This window comes from Neodiprion fabricii, chromosome 2, assembly GCF_021155785.1.
Source record: "Neodiprion fabricii isolate iyNeoFabr1 chromosome 2, iyNeoFabr1.1, whole genome shotgun sequence".
Lineage (NCBI taxonomy): Eukaryota > Metazoa > Arthropoda > Insecta > Hymenoptera > Diprionidae > Neodiprion > Neodiprion fabricii.
This window is the reverse complement of record NC_060240.1, coordinates 9,331,804-9,357,646: the sequence shown is the minus strand read 5'-3', so window position 1 is coordinate 9,357,646 and position 25,843 is coordinate 9,331,804. Positions and strand designations below refer to the sequence as shown.

Below are 25,843 nucleotides of genomic sequence, written 5' to 3'. Positions count from 1 at the left end.
AAAAGAGTTAAAATATAAAATACATAAATTTTAACGACTCTATTTTCTGACTTTCGGATATTTTTATATTTTCAAATTTCAACTTTTGTACACTTCGACTTTATCAAACAATTTGAAACTGTACATCAATTGGATATTCGTGTCTGTCAGAATTCGATATATTGTGATTTTAAATTTTGATTTCAGCCCACAATGTTAAACAATAATCCCTCCAACCGTTCAACGTGCACAAAATTTTGCAATGTTTTTAAAAATTTCAAAACATCTTTAGCACCTAATTCGCAACACGTTTGACCTTGCATATTTTATCGCTTAAAAAAAAAAAACAAAAAAAAAATGAATGAATAAAAGAAAAAAGTCACACGATGATCGAAGTATACTTGATTATTCCTCGACAACTTTAATCGATGCGATGGTATAAGAAAAAAGTTCCAAGTCTCTCGGTATAAGTACCCGCACAAAGTAGCTCCAAACTTTGCAAGCTTCGCTTTAGATCCGTTTTTTCTTTACTTTTTTTTTCAACGCTCTTCAAAATTATTAAAATAAAAGCTATGGCTGGTGAGGGGAAAAAAGGGAGAGAAATAGAGAGAGAGAGAGAGACGCGGTGGTCGATAAGTGAGCTTAAAGCCTGAGTGAGCATTGTATACCTTTGTTCGTTGCGAAAGATATGCGGAAAGAGTAACAAAAAAAAAAATATATATATTAAATTAAAAAAAACTTTTCTCGACAATTTACACCCGCATGATATATATATATATTTATTTATTATATATGTGTGTGTATGTATGTATGTATAGTACAACGTAATATACACTTGTAGCAGGTTTGTGCATGTCGAAGTTGCGATAGAAGTTTGGATTGGGTGTATCAGCTGTGAACTGCTTTGATTCGATTTATGGAGAACCATTGGTCCGCAAGTGCCATTATAGGGTGTACGTGCCGCTAAACCCGCAACCATTTTCCACGAAAACTTTAGCCTTTAATCACGGGATGAAGTCGGGAATTTTCTATGCGCGATACGGTCGGCCTTTTATCACTTTGGAAAATTGAATTTCAAAAGAAAAGTCTGAAATTACACTGTAGGTGTTTCTCATTGAATTCAACATACGATGTTTAACTTGTAGTAACGTTATCCTAACGTGACATAGGGGAAAAATGACTGTTTTATTAATTTTACAATGATCTTTAAGGAACTAAGATTTTAACACGAAATCTGAGTGTGTGCGTGTGTTTGTTTTTTTTTTTACGTTGTACTGAATTTCAGATAATCCTAAAATGGGGAAATAACGGTTTTTCCCCATTTTTGTGATAAAAGTACGAAGTTCAGAATTCGAGTAATATAATACGTAAATATTGTAGGTATATAATCAGATCAAATGGTTCGATCGAGAATTTATGTTGCAAAATTTTTTTGTGCTAATATTTTGGAAATGGTCAGAAAATTTTGGTTGGGTAAAGCTGGCTAAGGTTAGAATAATTTTGAAGATGAGGGTTTATGTATTATAATCTGGGCAGGGTTGTCGATTTATGTTCAATTTCGTACGTCACTGTACGTAGAAAATCGTTTCTTCGTAGTTTTTTTTCTTTTATAAAAAACATTTACATAGATATTTTATTGGAAAAAATTTACAAACGTCATTTATCCATAACAAAGATGTAATATACGTTCAAGTATATTATTATATTTATTAATTTATATCTATGTATATCGTATGTATATTTTATTTACATAAAACAAGTACTAGACGTTATAAATATATTTGAAATTAATGTATAAACCGATGTATTTGTTTTTGGTAATAGGTGGATTATAAATTTGTTATATACACACGTAAGTGCCGTTTGTCGTCACATTCATAATTATTCTATAAACGTACCTGAACCTAAGGGTATTTTATAATCAGGGGAGAATTTATGTTGTACGTATTATAGATATTCACGTTTCCTAGATCAATACATCGCAGGAATAATTCATCTCGTTAGATGGGCTAATTAAGTATATATAGACGTTGAGCAACCTGAAAACAACAACGGTTCTTGATTACAAACTGACGGTAATTGGTAATATATAATAAACGATGATAAAGAAGCTTATGATAAGTCGACATTTTAAGGCGTTTCGACGTATCGCATTGACATGTTCGTTTCACGCGTCGTTAAATCACGATGCAATTCGTTACATCTGTTAGGGTGGTTCTTATAATTGGGGCATGTCGGAATTTCTTCACGCTCACTCCTAAAAACTAATCGTGTTGTTTAGAAAAATAACATCATGCTAAATCCAAAAAATATTCCGATAACTCCACACTGAGAGAAATTTTCATTTTTTTACCACGATCGAAAAATATAGTTCTAGGTACAAAATTAAATTTAGCTTTGTTACCGAAAAGTCCAGTATCCGTTACTATTCTTTCTCATTACGATCACTGTTACTGGATTTTTTTGTAACTGTTGCGAAAATTTAATGATTGTGCAGCAATAAATCGTTTATAATACACAGTTTATAGTGATAAACAATTTTCTTAAAAACAAAACTCAAATTCATCAATTTTTCTATGTTTAAGTTCGACTGCTTGGCGGGGCGTGTTAAAGTTATCGGAAATTTTTTTGTTCTTAGCCTGATTTTTTTCTATACAACACGATTACTTTCTGGGGGTGAGCGCGAAGAAATTCCGACATGACCCAAATAAGAACCACCCTAATATCTGTAAAGAATAAAACGGAATTTCGTAATTGGTCAACCGTAATAACGAAGTGAGAATTGAATAGTGGGTATAAAATTACTCGGAAAAAATGTTCCGAAAATTTATGCAGGCACATCATAAATTTTCATAAAAGTTTGAAATTATTATAGATTCTGTAGTGTATAAAGTATATATTCTTGAAGAAAAGAGAGATAGATAGATAGATAGAGTCACATAGGGGCATATGGAAAGCTCGTGCAAACAAATTACATGCATAGGCATAGAACACAATAAAACTAACAACAAATTAACATACATTAAAATTAGGGTTAAAAAATAATGAAAAATAATGAAATATAATGACTAGAGAAGGAGATAAAAATAGATAAAACAGAGTACAGAATTAAAGACAGAATAATAAATAAGATGGAGAAATAATGAGTTGAAAAAATAAACAAATAAATAAATAAGTAAAATGGTTAAAACATGAGCAAAAATATACGAGAATAGATAAAAGTAACGTAACATTAATCAGAACAGAAAAATTGATAAATCAATTGGTCAGGTGTAAAAATAAAAATATAAACCGGCACATTCGCGACCGACAGAAAAGAGTAAATAACACAAAATAAGGACATACCGCAAGTATTTGAGCAATAAGCTCAGAAAACATTTAGCAAAATAAATTAAAAAATGTAGATGAGTAACTAAATACACGAGTGACAGAAAAGTAATAAAATAAATGAATAAGTAGATAAATAAAATAAATTACTAACTAAAAGAAATAAATAAGCTGGCCAGGGTGAATATTTTATCTCGTGCTGTAGTAAAAAAGAAGACTGCTTTACATTAGAGGTACGTTACTGAGATAAATTAAAAAAAAAAAAAAAAAAAAACTCAAGAAAGTAAAATAACATAGAATAAAATGAAATGATAATGAAAAAGAAGGAGTGACCGAAAGAGAGAGATGGAGGGAAAGTTAACTTAATTTTTAACTTTCAGTCAAATAACTTGAGTTTTGAATTTGATTCACTATGAAACAAGCCGCTCTTCCCGATCAGCAGAATATAATAAAATTTCAGCGGTCTAACTTTGTTTTAGTAGAAAAATGTTGGTAAGCAGAAATTTGTTTGAAATTTTCCACGTCTTGAATTCTCGCCGAAGGCGAGACTGAAAACCTTTTTAATTCCCCCGCGATCGTTAAACCTCTGCTAAATTGCAAATTAATGCGTTTGCAAAGCTACAAGCTCAATTTCGTCCTGATATTTAGCTGAACTTTCAAGTAGGCAATTGTCTCGCTTGAACTAGTCGAAGCAAATACGGCACATTATATACATATATATATATATATATATATATATGTATATATATACGCGAAATCTATCTACCTAGTATAGTACATGACAGTTATATTATATATATGCTCACCTATATAGAAGTACGAATGTCGTTGCTGAAGGTGTGAATTTATTCGAAGGCTTGTCATCGATTCCATGTAAATTTCTGTGCCGTTAGAAAATGTTGGTCTAAAACAGAATAAGAATAAAAAAAACAGATAAGTGTGCTAAGTGGATACATATATGTTTTTGGTTCGTGTGAATTTTAATATATTTTTATCTTATACTGTACAGTAATATGTTTAAAAAAAAAAAATTCGAACAGTTTTTACTTTAATTTCAGTATGTTTAGTCAATTTTTCTGAACGATTGTAAAAATAAACGTCCGAAAAACGGTTTTCTTTCGAATCTCCATAAATCGATTCCCGATCCTTTACCCGTTCGGACGAATTTCACCCACGAACGATTTGAAAGTATAAATAGTTCCTTTTCCCTTTATATGTATATTACAAGAATGAAATTTCGCATTTTTAGCACGGTAAGGCGAAAGCTTGTGGAAAAAATTTGAGAAAACGATGGACGGTTGTTCAATGTATTGCTGAAGAGTAAAGCAATGAGCAAAACTTCGTTCACTTTCATTACATATGACCGGTCTCATCGATACATAATACATGTATATAGGCACCTACATATTTACGCGGTATATTTTCAACTGGCATATTTCAACGGTCGCGAAGAGGCGGAGTTTATTTGCGATTGTAAAAAGCTCATAAATTTTCTTTATAATTAAGGAAGAATTTCAATTGAGGATCGTGTCGAAAACTTGGCGACATATTGAAATACCTAGTTACCCAATCCGTTCACTTTAAAATGAAAATATTAACTCAAAATGCATTTATTTTAGTAGACAGACACTTTTTTTTTTTTTACGAATGAGTGTTAAAAATTGAATTCTGTGTCTCAAAAATTTGCGTTTTTCTCACAGTGCGATAGTAATTTTACAAAATAAATAGCGACAATCGATTTGTGAGAAAATTTCACCCCTGTTTCATATACTTAGCAATTATTTATCATGGACTAAATTTCGAGTAAATCGTAAAAAACGAAACTCAAGATCGTACGCTATAGTGTACAAAAAAAAAAAAAATTAATGGATTTTCTCAATCACTAATAATCATTACCTGCAGAAAAAAAATCTGCCAAGGGTCCCTCGCGTGATTCCGACAGTACAGAGCGAAACTTGCACCCAGCTGAAGTCGACTTTACAGGTATAATTATAATGACACGTATGTACAATGTATGCGTAACAAATTGTATACCGTACGTATACATTATGTATATAATATAATACATATAACGAAGAATTTTCGAAAATATATAGAAAATTCATAATAGAGTTAACTTTCGCCGGGCTATGTAATCATACACCTTGAGGAAATGGGGGATTAGGTCGGGATCGTTCGAACACCGTCACTCGTCGTCTTCACAGCTTCGCCTTGCTGTTGCTGTTGCTGTTGCTGTTGCCTCGTTGACGAGGATAACAGCGGCGCCGTGTCCACGACCGCCGGGGTTTTGCCTAATTCGACGACAACCGCGGGGTTCCAAGTCGATACTGCATCTTTTGTCCCGATCTCTGAAACATATGCAGGTCCCAAAATTTTCCCTAATTTTACCTTATTTTCGCGGCAATTAGCGCCTTGAGTTTCGATTAACCATTTTGTACTCATTTTTTGTATATTTAGAGAATTCTTCGACATATTTCTTTGCCGTTTTTCCCTATTACTGATAGTATACTGATAGGTTTTCAATGATAGATAATAATTATTGCGATGTAACGTAACTTGTTATTGTTAGATATGAATTCGTTGAAAAAAATCGTGGAAATCGAAGGAATAATTCATTTCTCTCTACACATACACGTGTTTTACATAAATTACAAGTTTTTCGAGTCGCTGATTACGGATCTGAAATTGGATTTTGAAAATTCAAGACGGCCGATCCAATACATCGGACGAAAATTTCAAATTCAATCGATTTCGGTGAAAAAACTCTGTCCAGAAGTTTTCGGGTTCGCTGATTACGAATCTGATGTCAGCTTTTAATAATTCAGTATAGCGAATCCAGTCAGAAACCCCTGCGTAGAGTTTGTTGACCGTATTCGATCAAATTTGAAACTTTTGTCCACCATGTCTGATCCGCCATCCAGAATTTTTAAATAAGATTTCAGACTCGTAATCAGCTGCCCCAAAAACCACAGAATATTATCTTGTTATAAAAGTTGACTAGATCAATAATCTGTGACTCTATAAGGGTCAAGGAAGGGTGGATAGCTGGAGATCGATACTTTTTATTAATTTTATCACATGATAGTCGTAAGTGTTGAGTATTTATCAAAATCTCATATCCTTGTGCTCCTAGATGTAAGATCTCTTCGAAAAATACTAAAATAGAAAAAACTGGAAAAATATTAAAAAGCTCTGATCTGCATCGATGTTTTTTTTTATAATGGGTTGGAAATTTTTTGAACTTCTAGTCGATTTAATTGATTTCACTTCACGACAGTACGTTGTTATGTTCAGAAGAGTACAGATTTACTTTTTTATTTCAACAGTCAATTCAATATTGTCATTTGTTGATCATATTCCGTAATATCAGTTTGGTGTCGTGGAATCAAATATTTAACAGTGTCAACAAGGTGAAAAAAATGTTACAGTAAATTTGTGAAGAACAGCCTTCAGCTTAAAATGAACCATCGTAAAGCGGAGACTAGATTTGCTAGATCTACTAGATTTTTGACCATATGAAGCGGGTCGAAATGAAACACAGATATCTGACTTCGTGAGTTCGTTTTTTATAACGGCAGTATTTTACATTTTTGTATTTTTACACAGATTTTCATAGCACTGGAATACGATACTTTATTAAATAATCAAATACGTACGAATATCTTGTGATCAAATTAATAAATAGTATGGATTTTTGACAAACCAATCTCTCATTAACACGTGATTTTCTATCGCACGGATAATTATTGTGAAAATGTGTTCTTGCCCAAACGTTCCTATATTTTCATACAACCCCATTTAATCTCGACCAGCTATGTAGCAAAACTCGTTACGTAACTTGTCAGAATTTCCCCGCGATATTCAATTAACATTTCAATCGCAGTTTCCTCAATTTTTGAGATCGGAATAAATCCATAGAAATATATGCCCGGTGAATTGATTAGGAGAAATTCTTTTTTCGACTCTGATTGTGAGTAAAAAGAAAGAAACAAAGATGAATTACCTTTGACATCAGCGACAAATTTACAGCACTTCTTTTTATCATATTTGCCATTCAGACGGTTATATTTTAACGTAGAATCGATTCTCACTGCAGCTCCGTAGTCGCAGACATGTATGATTTAGAAGTTACAGCCAAAAAAGTGGGTGAAATGAAAATCGTATAAATTTGCCTTCTCTGAACGGAAAGGCCGAGGCAGTTTGTCACAGTGCGATATTTTTGCCGTGATTTCACAATTTCTAATGTCGGTATATTCGCGAAAATGTAAACTGTGCCAAATTTTTCTTCCCCGTCAATAAAACTAGACGTCAAAAACAAAGTAAAAAAAAAAAATATTAAAATTCTCTGATTTTTACTACACTTGCACCGACTTTGAGGAAGATATTCAATTTTTTGCCTCGAAAGAAACGTTACAAGCTTGTAAAAATAGACATTTCCAATTATCATTTATTTTGATGGAATATAAACATAATCAGGTAATCGGTTCAATTTCTCTAACAAATATCTTACAAATTGAAACTTGAGCTAAATTCCAAAAAACAAATGGCTGCTTGTTCAATTTTATCTGAAAATGAATATTCCACGGAGAAGAAAAAAAAAAAATATTGCTTGGGAAATTGCTCCTCTTATCGAAAGAAAACATCTTAGAACGTGACGCCGTAGATTACTTATCGCGTTGTCTGCGGAGGTATTGGGGTTGTAGAAAAATTGGTTTTAAAAAACGAACGTAGAAAGAACCCAGCCAGTAAAAACGAAACTCCACCCCTTCGAATCGTTGCAGAACGAAGGGTTGAAAATGTCCAGTTGTCTTATATCGATTAAAGTAACGATTTCTAGTCGACAAACATTATGCCGCGCATGCGCCAAATAATTCAATCTCATTGGTCGGCGAAATCTTCCCGCAGCTATATTCTTGTCTGCGATGCAGGCGGGCCAACCGACACGAATGTGTACGTTTCAATTTTCAAAGAGCATGAGCGTTAAATTCCGACCATTCTTCGAAGAATCAACTTTCCAACCCAATAACAAATGCTTTCCAAACCTTTCCGCGTCACTATCTCAATTATTTGAGATTATAACCTCAAAAATTCGTATCAATTACATCGCCATCGGAAACGGTTTGACAGCTGAAACTCGGGTTGGCCAGCCTGCACGAACAGCCGATAAAACTCGCGCATGCGCGATTTACTTTCAAGTTTCAAGAGATTGTCCCGGTAGAAATACCGCGTTCGATTTGTTTTAGGGGTTGTTACAGCCTCGAAACTTGGGGAAAATCGCACACGCAAACCGACCTGACTTCTCTCCTTGGCTAGCCGTCGGCGTATCTGGAAATTGAACGTGTTTCCGCCCCGGTTTGCACGCCACAGGACTCTTCTCGTTCGCCAGGATCGCCGGAACCGCTGTAGGACTCTGTGTAGGGGTGGCAGTGGCTCTGGTCTCGTTGTTCGTCGGCGCCCTTCGCGAGCTAAGGCAGGAAGTCGCCGTCGTCGTTGGTTGAACCGCGTATCTCACGGCTGGTACCTTCCGGAATTGGGCAGAATTACCCGTATGAGATATCACCGCGAACTCTTGGAATACCATATAAAAGGGCCATTCAAGTATTAGCTAACGCTAAAACAGGGGAAGCCATTCGGAGTAACGTTATCAAATGTTACGCTACAGTATTAAGCGTTTCAGGGAAACGTTAGCTCACGTAGGAAATTTTAAGTGCGTGCTGAAAGCCAACACACCGCCTCCTTGAGAATGATAAAAAATAGTCTAAAAAGAAGGTGTTAATAACAATGCATGAATTGCTCAATAATAATATCCTGGCGAATATACTGTTTATTGTATGCGGTTAAAAAGAAAGACAATACATAATGTATTCAATACTAAATGAATAATGAATTCACGTTTCACTGAACATGATAACGCGGATTAATAATTAGTAGTAATTGATATTTAATAAAGTAGGAATAAATTGATCAGGATGTGACTATAAGTCGAATTTCTGCCATTCCCAGGTAATGAATCGATTTGCTAATAAGCGTTTGAAACAGCGTTAAAAAACATCAGTGCGCGAAACAAGCAAACGTTACCAATCGTTATCACTACGGGTGGGGTGCAAAAGTTTGCAAAAAATGCCTTAGCCAATACTTGAATGGTTGCTGATCTTCATTACTCCAACATTCGTGCAGTCGTCGTTATTTTCATCGTCAGTTTGTTCTTCCCTTCGATGCATATGATGCCATGTATGTCGGACTGTTTTGGATTAGGTCGATGTACAGAGTGAATTCCTAACGACTGCATGATCCGTCGTCTGCTAAAGGTTAACGCGCACGCGCTACAATCCGAGAACGATAGTTTTCCAGGGTGACCAACCGGCTCTGCTCAACTCACAACTCTCAAAGTTTTTAAGGGTTAGAGAGTTGGTCGCCTTGGCGAACAGTTGTTCTCGGATTGACGCTCGTGCGCATTAAATTTAGCAGACTACGGATCATGCAGTCATTAGGAATTTACTCTGTATATGTTTTTGCACGCAATTTGAATGGGAATGATTCGCATGGAAAGCAGACGCCTTGACTTGAGTGAAAGATCTTGTGACACTTTAAGATAATTTCATTCCCGGGGTGAAAACTAACCTTCATATCTGATCGTTGAAACAAGAAACAGAAAGAATAAAACATCTCCCTAATTTAAAACAGTCTGACTTATATTACAGAAGCTCGCCTCGATTGATTACTCAAATAAATTGTACAGATACGCCTTGTTGACGCAATTACCGCGCATCTCGAAGCTCCTCTTACCTTCCGTCGTACATGACAGGCACAATAAATTTTCATTAAACCATACAACATGCCGCCTAATTAATTTTAATGAGTTGTTGAATCAATATTTGCATCGGTCTTAACGGGGTGTTTCATAATTTCCATCCGGGCGGCTGACAGAGAGAGTGAGAGCTAGAGAGACTTACGCACAACCATCCTAATTCTGTCGCTACTGTCATCCGCGTTGTCGCACATGTTCGGCGAATGTTCACGAGGGACACAATTGGATAACTCGAATATTGATAACCCTCTTGTCAGTGAATGAAATTGATGGCAGAACTTCACCTGCATGCACCGCGCGTAATTCCATTGTTGTGTAGGCGGGCTACGTGACTTTACCCCTCCCCCCAGATGATTTAGAGCTCTAAAATTCCGCGATTCGTGTCAGCGGTCAAGCCCTAATCGAAGATCCTGATAACTATATGCGCCCCTCGACGTATGGACGTGTCCTTTTATGGGCTCGCATAGTCCACACCCATGATAAGCCATGTCCACAAGGCACGTGCCGACTGACAAGCGTTATCGCAATTGAACTACTTCCGTGCAACGTAAATCATGTTGGGCACGAAATGGTATCGAGTTCCGCCAAATTATTATTTTTCTAACTCTGATAGTCTTCTCTTTGACAGTCCTTATCAATATGATTCCCAATTGGTCTTGCTAGCTACTGTTATACTCACCCTGTATTCACAATCGTCGGCGGCTGTTCCTCGGCCGGCAACGTATTCCTGATACTGGGAAATAACGCAGAGCAACGAGTATACCTGTAGCGAGAAAGTGAGAAAGAAACACTGATGTGGTCAAGCGTCGAACCGATTTAATCATACGTTGTATTTAAATGATCAGATGAGGCTCAGAAGCGGGTGCAGGTCAATATTCCAATTGGTCAAAGTTCAATCAGACGGTTACGTCCAATGGTCAAAAGTCCAAGTAGTCAAAGCTCCAAATAGTCGAAATCCCAAATGGTCAAGGCCTCGAATCGATCAGAGTTTCGAATGGTGAAAATTCAATGAGACCGTTACATCAAATGGTCAAAACCACCACTGATGAAACCCACGAATTAATCAGAGTTTAGAATGGTCAAAGTTCAGAGAGACCATTGCATGGAATTATCAATACCCCGAATGATCAAAACTTCGAACTTTACCAGCCTTCACAAATGCCGCTAATCGATTATTGGATATATTTTGAAGCGTTTACCGCATATAATGTAAGATTGTTAACTTCCAAGTTTTGGCTGTTTGGAAATTTTACCGTTGAGAATTTTAATCATTCGGAATTTCGATAATCTATTGGAATGGTCTGTCTAAGCTTTGACATTTTGGAACTTTGATCCAGACTATTATAAACATATCAATGAAACTTCCGTCATTCACAAATCAAAGGCCAAAAAAATTAACCATTACAAGTAAACGAAAATCATCCTATATAAAAAGCAAGACAGTGAGATTGTATCAAAAAAATAAAAAATAAAATAAAAATCGTCAACATTTATGCGAACCATTAGACTGACTATGTTTCGGTAATCTGGGATCGATTGAGACACTCCTTGTGGTCTCGTCGTGATCGTTATATGTATAGCTCTCTTTCCCCACGTTTTCACGACTTAGTTACTAGTACGGTTTATTTTTGTGACATTTTTTACTCACGTTGAGACAGACTACGAAAAAGTCGAGGGTGAACAGCATTGCGGTGATGGGGTTGAAGGGTACCTGGAAAAGAGAGAAAGCGGTTGCGTCAGTGGCGAAATGGCGTTTAAACCGCAGAATTAATCGTGCCGGGAGGGGAAAGCCTGCAGAAGCGTTTCGGTCGCTTCAAAGTAGCGGAAAAAAAAATGTACAAAAAACACACGCGTATATGTATACCTGTGTAACAAAAGCAACAAAAAGTCGCGGAAAATTTCCTCCCCTTGTTAATGACGCAGGCACGCCGTTCCCGGTATTTCAACGAAGGACTAAATTCACGTCAAACCGTGGTTACGTATCCGCAGCCCTTTCACGTTTCCCACTCTCAATCATTTCAACTGAATTACTTTTTCTTTCTGGATACATTTTTTTTTTCAGTTTGTTATCAAATTATTATCCCGCGTGCTTTGAGTTAATGAAAATTTTTATACACGTAGTAGAGTATCAATTCCTTTAAAAGACATCAATTTTTTTCAGGCTATTTATAGACTGGATTTAGTTTTCTTCAAATTCATTTTTGAAAATAATTTTTTGAAAACTTTTACAAAGATAAAATGAAAAATCAATTTATCTCTTTTTTTCAACCCTGAATATTCATTTAGTGTGAATTAGAAACGTATAACTTGTATTGTTTACCTGAAAGTTCTGATCATCGACCAATGAGATTTACAAACTACAGGTATATAGGGGATTCCGTGCCAACTCCATCAGGTTTTGACTTCACTATTTCCAGTTTGATTGAAACTTTTTTGGATAATGATAGGATCGTCAAGCTCTGTATTTATTCTTTTATTCTTTCGCTCCTCGTGCGATGGTTTTTGATTTATGAATAATCGAACGTTTTTAGACTTCCACTTTTTCACAATTATTATTAAATGCGTAGAGTAAAAAAAAATTCTATTCTCTTTCCGATTACTTCGAGATCACTTTGGCGATGGACCGTTTGAGTGTTTATAAAATTTTGTTATAATTCGCATGGCTTAAAAATAGTCCAATTCAAAAGTTAATCTTCTCTTGGCATACGTAACTGAGCATTCGATCAAACAAGCAAAATAATTATATAAATATGCAGTATTTACCTTGCGATAAGTAATAAGGTGAGAATAAAAACTAGCTTTGAACCTACGAACGGCGAGCAAAAGGTCTAAAGTGCCTCCATTTTATCCTGTTATTATACCCAACCGAAGGTACGCAGGGGATGGTTAACGATCATAGAAACCCGCGTCCGTGAGAAATGCCGGGCGAATTACAAGCAGCAATTATTAATCGTCACAAAGGATAGGTGACGTACATTTATGTAGGCGGAGAGAGCTTGCCAATTAACATTTTCATTGACGGTTATATACGCATACCTGTTTATTATACATTTCGTACGCGCAGATCTAACAAGGTATTAATAATTGATGAGTGATTTTTTGTCGATGCGTGGGGTCGGCGGTTCTTGCAAATCCCTGTCTTACACGCGTTCCAATTCAGACGTAGAATGAAAAGTGTCTGATAATGAACGTTGATAGAGTTTATAGCACCTTACTAGCACGCGACAGACGTGAGTAATTGTATTAATTACCGCGGGAAACAAACTTTACAACCGAACTCATTAATTTCCAACGTTCCTACATCGTTCCGAACGTGTTATAAACCTGTTCGGGTGCGGTTTTCTCTCTATCGCATCGCATTGTGGGCACAGTAAAAATTTGTCTCTCACGTACCTTACGTTCGATAAAATAAATTTGCAAAGATCTTGAGAAGATGTTGATTACGATGAAAGTAGAGTGATGGATAGATGGATAGAAGAGAGAGAGAGAGAGAGAGAGGCAGGGAATAAAGGAAAACAAAATAAAATAAGAGAGAGATGAAAGATCATCTCATTTGTTTCTACCGCTTACTTTTTCTTCTTCTTGAACACTAATTTCGCGTGATTAACGCGCGAGAATATTCTCGCCGGAATTGGCGAGTCGCCCTTTGTCTTGACCTTCAGGCTGAATAATACATAACGGTAATTAGCAAACCCCGTATCGGGTTTTCGAAAGCAGACCTTTCTGCTTACAACAAGAAGAAAAAACGTTTATAGCGAAGAATTCCCCCCGTCATCCTTCCTCGCAGGATTGAAGCGGTGAGTTTCGATGAGGCTGAAGTTAGCAACGAAACATAGAGGGGAAAAATTACTATTTTCCAAGGTTACGGTGTCTTTGAAGTAGTCGAGTTTTCAAAATCTGAACACACTTCGCCTTGTTATTATTATTATTATTATTATTATTATTTACCGAATATCAGACATTCCCGTAACTGTGAAATTAACGATTTTCCCAAACGTCAATCATTTCAATAACGATACTAACTTCTGTCTCACTACACTGAGAAAATATTCATTTATTACAGTAACTAGAAAAATTCAGTAAAACATGTATCGTTAAAAAAACTGTTTGAATATTGTTGGAATTAGAAAAAACGAGGTACGCGCAACCATTTTGCGCTATTGTCGATCCTTTTTTGGTACTTGCAACGCAAAAACAGTTTCTGAGGCTTACTCCACTTTTTTAGTTAAATAAGGCTTTAACGTAAATTTATTGTTGCACAAGCTTTAAACTTTCGCAACTTACACGAAAATATAGTAACAGTGATCGTATTGGGAAATAATAGTAACGGATACTAGAATTTCCGGTAATAGCTAGAAAACTAATTTTCATTTTGTACTTAGAACTTTATTTTTCGATCGTGGTAAAAAAATGAAAATAGTTAAGGAAGAATTTCTCTCAGTGTAGTTTTACGATCCCGCGGCTTCTCTCGCTTCCAATTTCGAACCGCAAGCTAAGCGAGTGACAAGTACTGGCAGCATTCAACCCTCAGACTGCAAGCTGGTAAGATATGGTAAGCCCCTCTGCATGGGGTGCGTTGCCTTTGAGCGGTGAGTGTTCTGGTATAAAGGGATACCACCTTGATTGATTGCTTGTGTTATATATTGCTCAGATTCGACTTCAAAGTGAATTTTCTCGGGGTATGTATACCTATATACGCTTCTGGATTAAAATCACATCGATCACTCTGATTCCTTTGTCGTTCCTATCGTGTGCAGAATTAAGTGGAATACCTCTCTTTCACTTCGGATGTAAGTTTGACATTGTACTCGTTACTTGCTCACGGTTACGTCATTGAGCAACGGCTTCACTCTCATTCTATAATTAATTATAGAATAAACAGATTTTTTCACCACTCAATCCTAGAAATAAGCGATTTTGGCCGCCTGCTGAAAATGAAAAAACGACACTATTTCTCAATGAATTGCGTGCGCGTTTGTAAATAGCAAGCCATTACTTCACTAGTGGGGAAAAAACTGTTTCTTCATTTTTCTTTCAGCAATGGAATAGGCGGCATGTACCCAGATACGACTTTGTACCGTCACGTCCAATATTATTGTTTGAGAAAATATAAAATGTTAAACATCCTTTCCGAAATCGAAAAATCTTTACGTTTGAATGGTTTTTGTGTTGATTACAAAAAAAAAAAGCACATACCGGATGCAACCTTATGTCATTTATAAATGTGATAAATAAAAATATATCTTGGTTCTGAAAGGGCGTATCCATTAAACATGAGGATTTTTACCTTTGTTTATTTTTTTGGCTAATTTTAGTGTAGATATGCGTTTTTAAAAGCGAGTGCTTTTGTACCGAATTCTGCGAAAAAAATTATACATCTTTTTACCACCAAATTCGTCTTTTTGGCGCATACATCCTTATCCCATTAGACACGCCGATGCGTACAATGGTACTTGACGATTGGTCTATTTAAATTTGCCAAACTACGGTCCGGCTTGACGTGAAACATAATCGTCCCACGTTAATTAACTAACGTTCTCCATTTGTCACTCATCTCGGTGGTATTATGATCCGGTGGATCAAAGGCGGACAAGTTTCTGAACTTTACTAATTTGTGTTTGAGGTTGACGTCCTGTTCCAGCTTCAGGTTTCAATCAAAACTGAAACTAAGTCGTCCCATATTTCGACAAATCTACGGTTACGGTAACGGCCAACCACCGTTCGTTGGAATCAAAGTAAAATCGCTGGAGATCACTTGAATTAACTGTAACTTTACAGTTCGTAGATCCAATCTAGAATTGAATAACCCATTGCGAAGCCAATTTCATGATAAAGGGTTACGTGTAAGTACGAGTATTTGCCGCGGTGCTTACAACTACAGTCTTAGATTGTATTTTACTCGTAAACAGTCGAACACCGACTTGCAGTGTTTCATATCTTACCAAGTTCATAAAGCACACGTACATGGAATGGGTAATGTCAACTACACTGAACGTTATAACCGTAAAAATCCACGGTATGAGAAGCGCGCGTTGGTCCTGAAACAGAAATCAGTTGTTACATCAATGTTGGTAGTTACCGAAGCGGATTTAAGTATGAGAAAATTACGGTTGGTTTGCAAACACTTTGCGGCCTCAATTTCTCATTCTGGAAGTTTCGACTCAACCCCTTTTCACAAATAGTATTACTATTCGATTTTGATCATTTTTTAAACAAGAAAGAAAAGGAAAGATCAACGTGTACAGAAAAAATGTCAGACAATTAGGAAGTATAATGAAAAAACCCACGAGAGTGGAGCTCGAAGTAAATCCTACACTTATACGTGGGTCTTACTGTGGTTGAGGGAAGAGCAGCGATTTCGACACGTTTATTCGATGAAATCACCATTGTAAGCCCATCCCCGTCGCCTTCCCCATAAGTCTTTAGTCAAGAGAGGGGATTTTGTGCCCTCAAATCCCTTCGAATCTCATTCTCCGTTCCCCCTCAACTATCAAACTGGGCTTGCTTGGCGAGCCTTTTTTATCCATAGCAATTTATCCATTTTGCGTAGATTTTACTCCTGCTTGCGTTGAGGCTTTTCCCGTCATACAAGACGCATTATATAGGGGGGCGCAAATCGATGACGTGAAATATTGAAAATTTCATCGATTGATGGAAAATTTTAACTAATAGGTGTAAAGAAAGATACATAAAATAAGGATTTTTTTGCCTGTTAATTAATCATCAGATTGCTATCATTGGATAGCAAGCTTAGATGAAAATTGTGGAACTTCTTGAAAAATACCTGTATATATGTGATATTTTGAGTCAATAGAAAAGGGTTCAAGTTTCACTGACGTGTTTCTTTCAGGTTGTACAGGCATATAGGTCGAAATCATGCTAGGTCTATGAAGATTATACAAATTGTTTTCACTTTTGTTTTACACACCTGTCGAAAATTTGAAAGCGATTGTCTGAACCATGCCGGAGTTATTTTACTTTTAATTTTTCGTGATTTCACATCGAGCCTGACAGTTTCCCATAAGAATCAATGTACAGTCACGAAAAATTGAAATTAAAATAACTCCAATACGGCTGATTGTGAGACAATCACTTTTCAATGTTTCACAGGTGTTCAAAATGAAAGTGAGAACAATTTTCATAATTTTCATTGGCCCGGCAGGATGTTGACCTACATGCCTGTGCATCCTTAAGCTCTAGATCACGTCTCATGATACGTACGTAGTGTATCCAAGAGTAGGTATATTGGGTCGCTTCTGCGTACAGATACCGATACCGACATTTTACCGACACTCATTGCGGCTTCACAGCTTAGAAATAAAGCCTTTTTTCAACTTTATCGACCATCAGAAACAATATCTTCCGCATTGTGCTCTGCGTTACCATAGTATCGATCATTGGAAAAAAGGGTTTGTGTCTGAGCTGTGAAGCGGATAAAAATGTCGGTAACATATCGGTATCGGGATCTGTACGCAGAACCGATTCTATACACCTATTCTCAGGTTTTGTTTTGTTGCAGAAATGGATCACTTTACTCCAAAGAATATTTGCGGTTGTCGGATCAACTCTGTGTACTTATCGGATCTTCCTGGATTACCAGAGAAGAAGAGAAACGTCAATTGGTCAGAAGAGGGTGTGCTAAGGGGGTGTTCTGTGGTTCCTCGATACGGAACCCCCTCAGGATCTTCGAACCCTCCGGGCACCCTCGATAGCCGACCCTCTCTTATTCCGAACGCGCACTCCCGACATTGTCGCTTATATTTCAATGAAAGCCAACATTGAGGTAGGAAAGAAAACGGAGGACGTATCTTGTTTGCTGTCGCTTCGAGGTAGGTACACACAATTACTTTACTGTGAATGGATGTGTGCAATCGTTTCTTGTTGACCGGGGTTTTTCCTCCTACCCGAAGAAGAAGACGATACTAATGTCACCGTTTCAACTTCTCGATAAAAGCTATCAAAAAAAAAAAAAAAAACATCTCTAATCGCTCGTAAACCGACAGTTGGAATAATTAGTAAAAAGTTCCGATTTGCTCACTTCATGAAACGCGGTCCAGAGACTGACAAGAGAACCGTCAGTTATTTTTTGAGGAATTCGTACCTCAACACCATGTTCCATTCCGCAAAGTGTCGGGTTCTCCGCGTACTAGGAGCTTTATAAATTCGCCCCGTCATCCACCGTTGCCGAGATTCTCTGGTCCGCTATAATAGGGTGGAAAGTATTTGCGCGTCGTCAAAGTGACCGGGCGTCTCGGCTTTGCGTTTTTCGTGTACGCACAATACAAGTATGGTATATACAAAAAGCTTCGCGGAATCGCGGCTAAAGAAAACTTGCCTCCGTTACACCTTTTGGGAGGCGCTATTCATGTCGATTTTCGAACATCCCATTCCAGGGGTATGTCCGCCCAATCGATAACGAGGGTCGAAGGGTGAAAGGCACAAAGGTCTTCTTGTAGTCCTCGGGTGTATCTCGATATTTTCACTTCCATTTTTTCTCCCTTTTTTCTTCACCCCCCTATTCCGACGTGTATAAAGAATTCGGATGAGCATACGAAGAAGGACGGGTTTTTCACCCCCGTTGTTCGTGCCCACCGCTTCCTTCCTGCACTCGTCCCGAGCTCATAACGTGTCACTCTTGAAAAACCCATTGCCAAGTCACTCGCCCTGAGTACCTCGGCGCCTCGTGGCTAGTTACTCGACCTATTTTTCAACGACGCGATCGCGCTGATCGTCACAGGACGCTCCGAGCTAGCACGATACGTGGATGTACACTTATCGAGTGTCAAAGTCCATTCGCGAAAAAAACTCGAGAAGAGAGAAACAAAAATAAAAAAATTAGTAAAAAGGGAAGTAACAAAAAAAATATTTATACATATATTTACCGCAAGCGTGTTCTGCTATAGAATTTTTTTTTCTTCCATTCCCATTCGCAAACAAACCTTTGTCAATTGATACAGTTGTATAGATATAGTTTTATCAAGTTTCTGCAATCAGCAATGATACGGCGATTGTATACTGCGAGCGAAAAATGCTCTGTACCAGTTGAGGAACAAAAAATACGGCAACTATTACCAAAGATAATCGTTTTTTTTTTTTTTATATACATATCATGTCTGGGATAAAATTGTTTTTGCTTTAATGCAAACTTTATCGCACAGGAGAGACAGTAATGTAATATTAATGCAATTCTTGTCAGTTCAACTTTTGGTACAGTGACGATGATGAAATTGAATTTACGACGGTTAGACGCAGGAAGGCGGGTGTTGATTATAATATAATACCTTGAATAATCCGTACAGAAGGAGGATTGAAGATAAGACACCGCAACTCGAGCAGGAAAGTATTACTATGTTGAACCTGACGGTCGCTGAAAACATAAAAAAGCACGGGCAAAGAGTTACGTGACGTAAATTTATTCCTACAGGTAGGATAACAGGAGACGGAGAAATATAAGAAAAATAAAACGAAGGCGGGGGTTGAAATTGACAAAGACGAGGATATCAAAGGTTGAAATGGAAGTCGGAAGGAAACCTGGAACAAGTTTTCTAAGAAACGTAATGGGGGGGAAAAACAAGAATTTATATAAGTTCTGTTCGTTGAATAAGTATCATAAAACGTGTTGTTACGCACCGATTCGAAGTTATAAGACGATAAAATTTTTCTCAGCGTGAAATAAAAAATATACCTATAATAATGATGTACACAAAAATAAATCTTGGCTACATAGCAAGACAATATATGGCATAAGATCAAGATAACCGAACTGATCTTTACAAAATTTCTTTACTCTTCTACTCTACACAAAGTACCCGTTTCTATGATAGTCGAGTGAGTCTGCAAATGCGCATGCGCGGAGTACTGAAAAGAACACTTTCAAGTCCTACGGGTTGAAAGTGGTATTGTCTGTACTGCGCGCATGCGCTGTCGCGAACAAATCTGTCATTACGCGACTCTAACCTCAATTTCGTGCTTCGTGAAAAAATATTGGCTTACATCTCAACTGCTGCGGTGTATAAAACTTACTCGGTGAAATGGTCTCTGGCTCAAGGAAACTCGCGGATTGCGGCGCCGACAGATTTCCTGCCAGGTATTGACGTTCTTGATCAAGCAGCTTCGTCGTCATTACTGTCGTCAGCGCAAAGTACAACTGAAATTTGAAAAGAACATACGTTATAACGTTTAAAAATAAACGTTTGAAATTAGTCCTGGAGCCTTGTGACAATATACCCAGTATTACCTACGATGTAAAAAAGAAAGAAAAATTGGCTGGCTAAGCAGATCAGCTTGAGATTTCTCAAAGTGTTCAATTCGCTTCTGTATAAGACTTCCCCCAATCCTGCTGTATTATAGAACTTGGTCGGTATTATCGTTAGCCTTTCATCGTTGGCTTTCGAATCGAATATTCGAACATTCAGGCGAGTAATTGGGTTGTAACTGGAATCAATGCGACCCTCAACATTAATTGAAATCCAAATCCCCGTTCATATTTTCATCGTAGATTGTCGTAATATATCCTGAGATTAAACAACGCCTTCGGTCTGCTGGAATTTATGTATATCTCTTTCAATTCCCTCTTGATGGAAATCCTGATTTATTTTCTCACAATATTCGCAATCATCTTTCTCCCACATCCTTTCATCGAAATATAATGATTATTGAATAACTCGTCGATTTAATTGCTACAGAGCCGATAAATTATCCTAAAAATACAAGTCTTCAGTATTACGTTTCACATGGAAAATAATCAATCGAGGATAGCATTCACTTGGGATAGTAATAAACGAATGCAGCAATAAAGGAATGCTTTCTCGTAAAAGTATATTCAAAAGCAATTCATCTGGAAGTTTTTTCCTGGACTAATCCTGATTGGCCCATTCAGCAGTGGTAATTCCTCAAAGTATTCTCCGATGTCACAAGAATGGCGTCGCTAACTTGCTTTCGATAAAAATTGGACTGAAGTGTTTTTCCCGTGGACCCCTCAAATGTCTCGAACACTTACCTTCACCTTGTTACTTGCACGAGATTCCTTTGCGTATCGTTACTCAGCTCCTGCTATGGCGATATCGTGACTTTATTCGACAACCGAGTGAATGCGCCGCTTTAAGGTCGTGTAGTACTCCCACCCTTACCGACAGAGCAAACTCGCTCTTTTTCTTCCTATATTAAATAAACAAACGAACGGAAAGGGTTCAAGTTCTGACGGTGCATGGCTCTTGTATATGAAAAATCAGAAAAGTTATTCATACCCCAAAAATCGCTAAAAAAATGTGCGGTTCTTTTGACACGTGTTACTTATATTTCCACATTTCCCGCATTTCAGGGTCCAAAAAGTGCACAGCTGAGATACTTTGCGCAATTCCGGAAAGAACGAGGAGTAAAATGAGCCATCCTCAGACTGTTTTCATGCATTATTGAGGTCGCTAGACGAGAACTGGGATATACAATATTTTCGTAAATAAAAGATGCTCTCACGATCAGCTGGGCGCACGGACGAGCGTTCCTTGGTTCGTATGTTTATTTAATATAGGAAGAAAAAGGGTGAGTTTGCTCGGTCGGTAATGGTAGGAGTAGTACATGGCCTTAATTTGCATACATCGAACAGCATCTGCCCGGTAAAATCCGCTGAGCACACAATGATGGAAGAATCTTGGAACAGGTTCGGCAAATATTGGATCTACAGTGTTGCAAGATGTCGCATCGCCGTTCTCCTTTATCGAATTCAAGATTTTCCTATCCTATTCGCAGCTGGCTTTTGTTCTCGCTGCTGCCTTCTCTCCAGCTTCTCTATTACACCTATAATATATCTCGTTGTAAAGATATATCTGGTGCAACCCAAGGGTGAGAGAAACGGTGCTTCTCGTGTCGATGGATACTTCGAGCTGATAGCAAACCTAATTTCGTAGACGGTGAAAGGTTGCCCTAGGTAACCACGAGTACGGAGACCTCGTAGGTGCCTCGGTAAATCACCGGTTCGACAATTTTATAGTACCTACCACTATACGAGGAGTAATTGAATTTTTTCTCTCCTCTCCGCTCCGTCGTGCGTTGATACTCCTTTCAAATATCAATATAATGGTGTTTTTCCTCTTCGCCTCGCTAGTCAAAGAACGGAAAAAAAAACAGCGGACGTAACTCTTCCGCATCGTAAGTTCGTTATAAGAGCGGAAGGCGATAAAATTACAGCAGAAAGAAAGAAAATCGCGAATAAGTCGGGATTTAATTGAATGGAAAATACGGCTGTCGTGCCATTTTCATTCGCAATATTAATCCTCCGATTTCCATAAAAGTAAATAGCTGTTTTTTCGCGACCGTGCGGTTTGATTGATTTGCAATTTGAATTTTAAGCTATAAACTAGTCGTATTATTTTAACACTATTTTATGATCGGTATAATTTGTATGTCTTACAGGAAATATCTACAAATTGTGCAGGCTTGACTGATAAAGTTATACATCTACCATACAAAGTCTCGAGTAGTTCAGACGATTTTCACTTTCATCGAAGACATCCAAATTTTAATTGTCGATTGCACCGCCGTTCGCTCGAACATCGGCTGTTAAATTACCTTCCCTTTGGTTCAAAGTAATTGTTGCCATGCCACGGCGGAACGCAAATTGTTACTGCAAGTATTCAGGGCCGACCCTTGACCCACCACCAGTTACGCGTCTTATGAGGGAAGTTTTCTCCCCGTTTCTTGGCGACTAGAACTCATTGGCATGATGGCGGCGTTTGCGGATCGACAACCGTACTTCACATTCTCGACACCCGGGAATGCACACCTGCAGACCCATGCAAATGATGGGCATGAAAAACTGCCATGTCCCGTTTGACTGGAACTTCCGGTTTCACCGGAAATAAATCGGTTTTAAATGTTTTACCGACAAACGTATTTTGTTTACTCCTTGTTACTTTTTGTCGATAACCGATTACGTTTTTCCCAGTTTATATATTTATTTTATAAAAATTTACAAACATCTTGTTTCTCGGTAATCGTCTTCCAAAACTTTTTCATTCAGTTATGAAGTCGTATCGATTTCAGATTTTTTACCCGCCCGTTTTCGAGATCATCGCGGAAGTTTGTCGGACAGACCGACGGACTCTTATCCCTTTTCATGGTGATGAAAATTATCAAAACCGTGTTTCTGGCCTGAAACTGAAGTTGTGACGAAACGGTGAAAAGTCTGGATGGAAGTTGAGCCTGTTTTTGTAATATTATTCCAGACCGTGACATCAATTTTTCGATTCTCGGTTTTCTACGTCACACGACATTGAAATAGATTGGCACTTTTATCCAGATGAGGAACATTCGTTCCGTGTCACTCATGCTGAAATTTTGCTTTCATATGGGGCATTCTAGGCAATCTCGATTGACCGATGACCGTCACCGTTTTCGATTCTATTTTTCTTTCAGCACATCGTAAGACACCAACAAAAAGAAAAACGTTATTGGCAAAGTATATGACTCACAGAATTTAGCTTTGTCGAGCGATTTCGTGGTCAACAAAATCACTATTGCAGCCATATATTTGATCGCAACGAAATTTATCCTGAAAATTCTTTGTGGAAATACAGGATATTTGAGCCTTGAGCGAAGATTTTTTTGGGATTCAATTCGAGCATATCAATTAAAAATAAGAAAGTTGAATAAATTAAGTTAAAGAATCGAACGAGAAAGATTAACAGGAAACAATCCTTAATCGTATATAAACACGGATTGCAAAACCCCTACGTCAAGGATTTCTTCTTACTCTCATGATTTTTTTCTATCCTTTCAACTTTCTGATTTGAATTTATTGATTTTTTCATTTTTCTTCTCAGCCACGTAATTGATTTCTTTGTATCTCCCGAACTAAATGCACAGTCATCTTCGATCTATTGAACTAATAATTTTGGTGAATCCTGCAACGCATCTGCCGTGTAAATTTCATTAAAATAAATGGCTTACAATTACTATGAGATCGTGAATCGTACGATTAGCAAAACGCTCGTGAAAAAAATCTGTATAACTTTAAAAATTAATTTTTTTGTTTTGTGTGTGTGACACGTAACAATATCCCACTAACAGAAGAATGAAGTTAAAAAAGTAACGGAGATGGAAATCGCCTGAAATGCTCCGCGTACAATATAAGGAAGCCTGTTGAACGTTCATAAAATTTTTTTACACCCAATTTCCGGGTACGCTGCTGCGATATAATTTAAAAGTTCATTCTTGACATCAGTATGATGAAAAGGAGTAGTATTCTTGGAAATGAAGGTCAAAAGAACGAAAAAAATCTTGTTAACGTTTCGGCCCAAGTGGGGGCCCTTCTCAGAACGAATTATTTATATTGAAATATATTCAACAATATATATGACAAGGTTACGAGTTGTCAAGAAAAACCAGACAAGTGCGAGTAGGACTCGCCTTCTGATGGTTTCGTACAAAGTTATTATTTTTTTTACGTGGTATAACTACAAAATAATTATTTCCGGACTTTTTTCTTTACTGGTGCTGTGATACCTTGCTTCTCTCCAAATGTCATGATTCTAGGTCAACGGAAAGTACCCTATGTTGTGACACTCCGACCACGTGCACGTTATTAAAAATATGGATGTTGGGCGCCAATTGCTTTCTGTAATAAGAATAATTGAAAGAACAAAGCGGAAATAGAAGCGGAGAGCGACAAGATCCTTCTCAGGACGTTTGGACTATACCACGAGCTACGAATAGACCTTAGGTTGGGTAAATTAGCGTAGGCTACAAACTGACGATACAAGACAGACAAATTATATGTGATAAAAAAAATTTATATTTCTTTATTCGGAAAATTAACAGGATAACAAGGAATGCATATGGTAGAGAATGAGAAAGAGGGTTCCGATTTTTCCTTTCGAGGCACAAAACCCTACAAAGGAAGAAATCATAGCCGCAACGCGAAGAGCGAATTTTATTAGCGTATATTCAAGTCCGCGTACCCCCGCTAGAGGGGGGAAGCCTTCGAGTCACCTCTGATCGGTAAACTCGTCAGTCAGATCGTAACACTCGACGCTTATCGACGTGTCATTGTCAAGTATCGTTCGGGAATCGGAATAAGTGAGTTTTGTGCGTGTCCGTGCCTGAGAACAACAAGGGACTTGAAAAATTTGGATTACCATCGAAAACACAAGGTAGGCAATAAACGCGATTTCTTCCTTTTTAGGGTTTTGTGCCTCGAAAAGTAAAATCGGAACCCTTGTAGGACACTCGTCAAATTCGCAAAACAAAACGCACGCAGTTGTTCAGAGAAACTAGTAGCGATCTTTCGAGATCAAATGACAAATTCGTTAGCACACAAGCACAATAATCATAAATTGGTAAAACCATTCCTGTAATAAGCTTTCTCTTAAGCGCCACACTCAGCTGTGCATCATTCATTCGTATTCTATACAACGCTCCTGCCGCTCGTTTTTCCTAATATTATCAATATGCGCATGCCAATTAAGAGCATTATCAAAAACTACGCCCAAATACTCGTAACTTATAACATATTCAATCAAATTATTATCTAAATACAAACTTAAATTATCCCTATTCACATTAAATTTGCATACATTTGCTGCACTACCAAATACCATCGCTTTAGTCTTTAATACATTTAAACGCAGCCGATTAATTTGACACCAGCCAGAAACAGGCTTAATATTTTCATTTATACGGCGAAAACACTCGTCTAAATCTGCAAGCCTACAACGTAAACAACACGTTGTACGC

At 37.4% G+C, this 25,843-nt stretch overlaps 1 protein-coding gene across 3 annotated transcripts in view; it reads right to left on the bottom strand.

Moving 5' to 3' along the window:
- Nucleotides 1–1,652: 1,652 nt before the first annotated feature.
- The window catches only part of LOC124175424, a 50,632-nt gene continuing 26,441 nt past the window's right edge, over nucleotides 1,653–25,843 (bottom strand). The window contains exons 2-10 of one of the 3 annotated variants that reach the window (XM_046555666.1): nucleotides 20,138–20,261; nucleotides 19,396–19,481; nucleotides 16,057–16,152; nucleotides 11,763–11,825; nucleotides 10,794–10,877; nucleotides 8,599–8,827; nucleotides 5,203–5,654; nucleotides 4,113–4,210; nucleotides 1,653–2,018 (exon numbers count right to left, since the gene is read on the bottom strand). In XM_046555666.1, coding sequence (XP_046411622.1) covers nucleotides 5,467–5,654; nucleotides 8,599–8,827; nucleotides 10,794–10,877; nucleotides 11,763–11,825; nucleotides 16,057–16,152; nucleotides 19,396–19,481; nucleotides 20,138–20,261 — 870 coding nt within the window. In that variant the 3' untranslated portion in view covers nucleotides 1,653–2,018; nucleotides 4,113–4,210; nucleotides 5,203–5,466. The remainder of the gene's footprint in view (nucleotides 2,019–4,112; nucleotides 4,211–5,202; nucleotides 5,655–8,598; nucleotides 8,828–10,793; nucleotides 10,878–11,762; nucleotides 11,826–16,056; nucleotides 16,153–19,395; nucleotides 19,482–20,137; nucleotides 20,262–25,843) is intronic. The other 2 variants (XM_046555667.1, XM_046555668.1) reach the window with 2 other exon arrangements.